Genomic DNA, 8,123 nt, shown 5'->3' on the forward strand with positions numbered 1-8,123 from the left:
AAAAGCTCTGTGTTCAAGCTCCACAGGGAGGTGGCATGATTTGCCATACAATAGCTGAAAGGGTGACTTGCCAATAGAAGTTTTGAAAGCTGTCCTGTATGCCCATAATGCATCTTCTAGCTTCCTAGCCCAATCTTTTCTTGTACTTCCCACTGTTTTCTCTAAGATCTTCTTTAACTCCCTATTTGCTAATTCAGCTTGGCCATTAGTCTGAGGGTGGTATAGTGTGGCTACTTTATGGATTACTCCATATTTGTGGAGGAGTTTCTCCATCTGTTTGTTGCAAAAGTGACCACCACCATCACTAACAAGACCCTTGGGCACTCCATATCTTGTGAAAATGTGCTTCTTAAGGAATTGGAGGACAATCTGTGCATCACAGGTGATTGTGGCTATGGCTTTCACCCACTTTGAGACATACTCTACTGCCACCAATATATATCTAAAAGAGTAGGAGGGGGGAAAGGGTCCCATGAAATCAATACCCCATAGGTCAAACAGCTCCACTTCCAAGATAAAATTTTGAGGCATCTCATTCCTTCTTGTCAATCCTCCAGCTCTTTGACATTCATTGCATTGGTGAACGAACTCTCTGGCATCCTTGAAGATAGTTGGCCAATAAAAGCCACTCTGTAGTACCTTTGCAGCTGTTCTCTCTGGTCCAAAGTGTCCACCATATGCTAAGCCATGGCAATGCCATAGTATGTCCTTCATTTCATTTTCAGGGATGCACCTCCTAATCATTCCATCAGAGCATCTCTTGAATAGGAAAGGTTCATCCCACAAGAACTTCCTTGCTTCATTGAGTAATTTCTTCATTTGTTGCTTGGAGAATTCTTGAGGTATCTTCCTTCCTACTTTGTAGTTTGCTATGTCAGCAAACCAAGGTGTTTGTTGAACTTGGAAGAGGTGTTCATCAGGGAAGTTCTCATTTACTTGCTGTGGTTTATCTTGCTTAGCTTCTTGTGGCACTCTTGATAGATGATCTGCTACTTGATTTTCACTTCCCTTTCTATCCCTCACTTCAATATCAAATTCTTGTAGCAGCAACACCCACCTAATAAGCCTTGGCTTCAAATCTTGTTTAGACATTAAATACTTGAGAGCAGAATGGTCAGTGTATACTATAACTTTTGAACCGATCAAGTATTGTCTAAACTTATCAAATACATATACAATTGCTAAAAGTTCTTTTTCAGTGGTGGTATAATTTTTCTGTGTTTCATTCAACACCTTGCTAGCATAATATATGACATGATGTAATTTGTCCTTCTTTTGCCCCAGTACAGCGCCAATAGCAATGTTGCTTGCATCACACATAAGTTCAAAAGGTAAATTCCAATCAGGGGGTGTGATGATTGGTGCTGTAATGAGCTTTCTCTTGAGAGTTTCAAAGGCATGTTTACAGTTGTCATCAAAAATAAAAGGGATATCATTTATTAGTAAATTGCTCAATGGTTTTGCTATTTTTGAAAAGTCTTTGATGAACCTTCTGTAGAAGCCAGCATGCCCAAGAAAACTCCTTACTGCTTTCACATTAACAGGTATAGGGAGTTTTTCAATAACTTCTATTTTAGCTTTATCAACTTCTATACCTCTACATGATACTTTATGCCCAAGAACTATTCCTTCCGGAACCATGAAATGGCACTTTTCCCAATTCAACACCAAATTAGTTTTTTGGCATCTTTTCAAAACAAGAGTTAGGTTATGCAAGCAAGTGTCACTACAAGAAAATAAGCTTTCTGCCACGCTTTTAAAGCGTGCCAAAAAGTGCTAAAAAGCGTGCCGATAGCTTTTCGCCACACTTTTTGAGCTATCGGTACGCTTTTGAAAGGGTCACGTCCGCCAGCGTGCCGATTACTCTATCGCCACGCTTTTGTGAATCTATCGGCACGCTTTTTTTTGGCCACGCTTTCAACTCTTGCCACGCTTAAAAGCGTGGCCATAGGTGTTAATCTATCGGTACGCTATAAAAACGTACCGAAAAGTTGACATAACGCCACACTTTTCGAGCGTGCCAAGAAAGTTAGTTTTGGCTACGCTTTGAAAGCGTGCCGATAAAGCACATACAGCCACGCTTTTAAAAGCGTAGCTTTCCCACTAAAGCCTTTTGCCACGCTTTCAAAGCGTGGCCTATTCCTTTGTCAAATTAAAAAAAAAAAGAGAAAATTAGAATGCATAATAATAATTAAAAAAATTACAGTTCTATAATAATAATTAAAAAGAGAAAATTAGAAGGCATAAGAATTGATTTTTTATTAATTTACATGAATTATTTACATGCTATAATAATAATTTAAATTAAAACTGAAATGTTCCCAAATATATGAAGGATGGAAAACCAAAAAGTGATATACATCAGAACTATGATTAACAAAAAGTTGATGTAGGAAGAACTCCTGCTACCATTTGCTTTAAAACTCTTCGTCTTCACTGGCCGCAGCTTCTTTCTTATCATATTTTTCATTAGCCCTCTTCATGCTCTCCTTCTCCTTCTCCCTTTTCTCCTCCTGCTTCAGCAGCATTATAACTTTCCATAGCTTTCTCATATTCTGCTTTAAGCTTAGCAACTTTATCGGAATAAGGCTTCTTCTCCTGAACCACACATCAAGACACTTGAATCAACATCACATTGACAAACACATCATAAGAGAAAGATAAGCTTTATAGACTTGCACATTATATATTGTACTTTTATTATTTACTATTTCAATTTTCATTTCCACATGCAGAAAATAGAATTTTAAAAATTACCATTAGTTACATTCAAAACACTAGCAGCACTTGTGTTAAGTACTGGTTGCAGAAGAGGTCCAATCACCATTGCTGGGTTAAATCAGCAACACATAAAGCGACATGATAACAATTGTAGGGACATGGCACATATCTTCGACTCCTTACAAAGTCAACCCATAAACACTTCACTCCCAAAATAATCTAAAGTGAAACGTCTAGAATTAACACCTAGTATTTCTCCAACAAACAAATTAATCCATAGAATTAAGAGCTATATAGTTATATATACTACAAACAAGCCAATCATAACTTTTTCTCAATCAAATAAGAATTACTAAGATTAAATTTAATCACAAAATAGTAGTGTGAGTCATATATTGAAACAATTACAATTCGGTATTAATAGTGTCTAATGAACAATTCAATTACTAGGTGGAGTAATCATTATTAAGATGGTACCTTTCGCTACCTAACTTTTCATAATATACCATCAGAAATCAATGCTGCCAGACCCCAAATCTCATCTGGTTCAAGCCACCGTTAGCGTTTATGAGGATATAGCCGTTGGTCTTTGAGATAGGAGGGTACTTGAGTCATACTCTTATGATTTCTTGGCAGTTCTATGCATTGAGTGAAATTGTCACTGTTGGGTTTAGACCAGATGCCTGACTCCTGAATGAAAATGCAAACTTTATAAATGAAAAAGAATAGACATCTCTAAACACAACATATACTACAGAGGGGATTTAAGACTTACTTCGGCTATGGCAATATCGCTACCAATTACTCCTGTGTCTACCATCTTTAGAGTTCGTTCAGCATCACCTTCTCCATCCCTATAACCATAATCAATGGAGCTTCGGTCCATTATTAATCTAGAAACGGAGCCAGATAGTTCCTGATAAAAGGGTAAAATAATTTGCTTAGTAATATAACTTATCCAAACACCACACCATCCTCAGATGGATAAAAATTGAAGTGATTTAAGGAGACTCAAATCAGATCATGAACTATCAACTATATAGTTCTTAATAAAAGCAGGGATAAACAAGCAAATCTAGCTAAGCCTAACTCTCATGAAACAAAAACAGTGCAAAGGAAAGCAACTGAATACATTAAACCAAAAAAAGAAGGGAAACAGAAGTGAGGATCAAGAAACAAACAAACAATATCATCAAACTTAGGCAACAAATGTCAGAACAGAACAGAACTGAACAGAACTGAATTGTCATAATTATCAGACAAAGTCTTCCCTAAAGCAAAGAAATCCAGTGTTCAAATCACTAACATTTTAGTTAAAGCTTGCTTTAAGTCACAATCCATTTCCACTGCAACTAACCAAATTTCAGTTTTTATGAGACATTTTAAAGCAACAAAATAGTCAAAAAAAATAGCTTAACAGAAATTACATTGGCTACAGCATACTTAAGCAGCAGTGATAGGCACTGCTCGAGCAAAGCACAAGCACAAGCTACGCTAAGAACCTTAGGCATTCAAGAGAGCTCACCTTCCTTATTACATTCAGGGTCTTCGGGAATCATCAATTCATTATTAGGGTCATCTGGTAAGTCTTGGAGCCTATCCTCAAACCAGCTTTGTATCTGAAATCTTCCCGAAAATAAAGGATTAATAAAGAAAGAAACGATATCAGAAACAAAAATTCATCATCTAACAAAATGTGTGAACCTCAGTCCATCTAACTGCAGGTTTCCCGGCATGGCCAGCAGAGCGGCTGCACTTACTTAAATAACAGAAGCAATTTATATTGTTGCAAAAAAATATACAATTGAATTGGTTTAGATCGATTTGTGATCTCTACTTTTTCTTTATTGAGAATTAGATTGAGATTCTACTTCTATGTCATTCTCTCTTTCACTTTATATCTTTTTGGTGATTAATCTACTCTAACCAAGAGCACTCAATCATTATGAATGGGATCGAAGAATAACATGCCAAGGGATTAGAGGAGTTTTATGCCTACAACTACTCAAAGGATAATCTAAGTTTACACTACTTGAAACTTGCATCACCAAGCATGAAGGTTCTGAAAGCAGACTGAGAAACCAAAATGACGAGTTCAGTATATACAAGAGATACGTACTGATGTAGAAATTGTCTTCTTGCCATTGGTGAAAAGAATAAGGCATTTATAGTCAATTGCTTCACCAGCTGCGGCCATTTTATTCCTCACAGCTTTATACTTACAAGGATGCTAAAGGCACACCAAGAACATGAAAAGGAGGCATAATGAACTAAATTCAGTTTGCAGAAATATAAAACCAAAAACATTTGATCAACCAAGAAGCCAACACTAACACACATATACACACATCGTTTAAGTGTAACCCAAACAGAGCCCGTCTCGGTGCTGCGCTCGAATATGATGGTGAGTTCATTGAGAAACGGATCTAGCTGTAGAAGAACCTAGTAAAAAAAATCAAAATAGCAGGGGTTAGACTTCAAACAAACAGATGTTAATTCTTGAAAAATATTGCATATTCATCAAGATAACTTGCCGATTTTTCCAGCATATTCCGCATTCATTTTTTTTAAATAATAACGATAACAAAAAATGAAGGGAGAAAATCTTTACCTTCACAACACCTCCAGTTTTTCTTCCAGCCAAGACATCCATTAGCGTGGTTTTTCCAGCCCCGCTTACTCCAACCAATGTTGTCAACACTCCAGGCCTAAAAGCTCCAGTAACATTAACAAGCAGCTGCAGCCTTTCTTCTTGTATCCCTTGTTGTTTCAATTCCTGAAGAAATAATTGATATCTTTTAGCCTGCCAGAACAGAACCAAATGTCAAGTTTAGAAAAAAAAAACCCTAAACCAAATATTAGATTAGAACAAAAAATATAAATTTAGAAAAATCAGAAAAAAAATGAAGAACCAAGAAAATCAAAACAAAAAATCAAATTCAAAAACAAATAATCAGATCAAGAAAAATTTTGACAGATAATTTACCACGGTGCTGCGAATGCTGAACGTGGCTGACGGAGGTGCGACGAGTGACGGAGATGGAGACGGCGGCGCGACGACTTCAGAGAGGGAGACGGCAACGCGGCGGGTGCTGAACCATGGAGGGAGGAGTGACGATTGAGGTTTTGCGAGAGAGAGTGAGCATCGACGGAGGGTTTGCGATAGTGAGCGCCAAGGGAGGCCTTACCAGAGTGAGTCACCGCCGAAGGAGGGATACGTGTTTACAGGAGAGACGGAAGGAGCGCCGACGGAGGGAACACCGGCAGAGGTGGCACCTACGAAGGGGTTGCTAGAGAGGGTTGGAACGAGGTTGACCAACGAGTGTTATTGGGGGAGACAGTGAGGGCACCGGCGATGAGCTCTATGTTAGGTGAAGAGCGCCGCCGCCGTTAGGTGAAGAGCGCCGTCGCCGTTAGGGTTTTCGCTTTTAAGGCATTGTTTCAAAGAAGAGGAGGGTGTGTTTCGAAGAAAGGAAGAAGTGTTGTTAGGGGGTTTGTTGTGTAAACTGTTTGTTTCGAATTAAGAGAGGGTGGAATTTATTTATTTATTTATTTTTTTTGAACTCTGTGGCCACGCTTATAAAGCGTGCCGAAAGGTTTAGAGGAAACGGCCACGCTTTAAAAATGTAACGATAACGAAACTATTTTGTCACGCTTCAAAAGCGTGCCAATTTCCCTCTATGGCCACGCTTTTTAAGCGTGGCGATAAAAAAGCGTGGCCAAATTTTAAATAAGTGGCCACCCTCATAAAAGCGTGCCGATTTCTCTCTATGGCCACGCTTTTTAAGCGTGGCAAAAAAAAGCGTGGCCAAATCACAAATTAGTGGCTACCCTCGCAAAAGCGTGCCCATAGATCACTTTTGGGCACGCTTTAAAAGCGTGGCAAGAAAAAAGGGTGCCGACAGGCCTTTTTTCTTGTAGTGTGTTAAATGAATAGCCAAAAACAGAAAAATCATCCATGAAGACTTCTAAGAATTTTTCTACCATATCAGCAAAGATGGAAAGAATACACCTTTGAAAAGTGGCTGGGGCGTTGCACAGCCCAAAGGGCATCCTCCTATAGGCAAAAACTCCAAATGGGCATGTGAAAGAGGTCTTATCTTGATCCTTGGGGTCCACTACTATTTCATTGTATCCAGAGTACCCATCCAGGAAGCAGTAGTAAGCATGGCCTGCTAGTCTTTCCAACATTTGATCAATGAAGGGCAGAGGAAAATGATCTTTTCTTGTTGCATCATTCAATCTCCTGTAGTCTATGCACATTCTCCACCCAGTCACTGTCCTAGTGGGGATCAACTCATTCTTCTCATTGGTGATGACTGTCATTCCTCCCTTCTTTGGCACAACTTGAACCGGACTCACCCAAGAGCTATCTGAGATTGGGAAAATTATCCCAGCATTCCATAGCTTCATCACTTCTTTTTGAACCACCTCTTTCATGGTTGGGTTGAGTCTTCTTTGCGGTTGAACCACAGGTTTTGATTCTTCCTCCAATAAAATTTTATGCATACAAATAGCAGGGCTGATGCCTTTGATGTCCTCAATTGTCCACCCCAAGGCTGTTTTGTGAGCTTTCAATACTTCAATCAATCTTGCTTCCTCATCCATGTTCAGGGAGGAATTTATGATCACTGGTAATGCCTCTGCTTCCCCAAGAAACACGTATTTGAGGTGAGGAGGGAGAGGCTTCAACACCTGTTTTGGTTTATCCTCTTTCTTGTCTTCAATAGAAATTTCTACCACTTCCTCTCCTTGTTCTTCCTGATGCTCCAAATAGTTGTCTTCAAACATTTCCTCTACCAGCCCTTCTATCATATCCACATTCATGTAATTCTCTTGCTCAGAGGGGTGTTGCATTGATTTGAAGACATTGATTACCATTTGTTCATTATGCACCCTGAAGGTCATTTCTCCCTTCTCCACATCAATAGTGGTTCTTGCTGTGGCTAAAAATGGTCTCCCCAAGATGATTGAGTTGTTTCCTTCCCCTTCTGTGTCTAAGATTATGAAGTCTGCAGGGAAGATAAACTTTCCAACCTTCACTAGTAAATTTTCCACAATTCCATTGGGTGTCTTGATTGATCTGTCGGCCATTAACTTATGAAAATGTTGATCCTTTGCTTCCTTGTTGAATCTTTGGGGATATGGTAGTGGAGGTACCAAGTTCTTCTCTGCTTGCTGCTTTTGTTCCTTGGTTGGCTCTTCAATTACTTCCTTCCCCTTTCTTGAAATTTTTGTTTGTTCCTCCTTTTCTTGAGCTTGCTTTGAAGTTTGCTTGCTTGCTGTTGCACCATCACAATTGGCTTCCTCTTTTCCATCTTGCTTCTTTTCATTTTCCTTTGACTTCTTGGTTGCTTCTTCATCCTTCACCAAGACCTTTCCACTCCTTAGCTGAATTACTT

General features: G+C 39.0%; 1 protein-coding gene across 1 annotated transcript; it reads right to left on the bottom strand.

Moving 5' to 3' along the window:
* LOC110266860 (ABC transporter G family member 41-like) lies at window positions 3,931-7,548 on the bottom strand. The gene is made up of 5 exons (XM_021111905.1): window positions 7,251-7,548; window positions 5,708-5,904; window positions 5,333-5,497; window positions 4,426-4,476; window positions 3,931-4,340 (listed from the first exon to the last, which is right to left on the bottom strand). Exons 1-5 carry the CDS (start codon window positions 7,546-7,548, stop codon window positions 4,233-4,235), a joined length of 819 nt encoding a protein of 272 aa, XP_020967564.1. The 3' UTR covers window positions 3,931-4,232.

This window comes from Arachis ipaensis, chromosome B09, assembly GCF_000816755.2.
Source record: "Arachis ipaensis cultivar K30076 chromosome B09, Araip1.1, whole genome shotgun sequence".
Taxonomy (NCBI): domain Eukaryota; kingdom Viridiplantae; phylum Streptophyta; class Magnoliopsida; order Fabales; family Fabaceae; genus Arachis; species Arachis ipaensis.

Coding starts and splice junctions, on each gene's coding strand:
- LOC110266860 (XM_021111905.1), bottom strand. CDS start 7,548: ATGAATGTGGATATGATAGAAGGGCTGGTAGAGGAAATGTTTGAAGAC. Junction 5,905..7,250: donor GACAATTGAGGACATCAAAG/GCATCAGCCCTG, acceptor CACTCTGGTAAG/GCCTCCCTTGGCGCTCACTA. Junction 4,341..4,425: donor CTGCAGTTAGATGGACTGAG/GTTCACACATTT, acceptor GGAAGATTTCAG/ATACAAAGCTGGTTTGAGGA.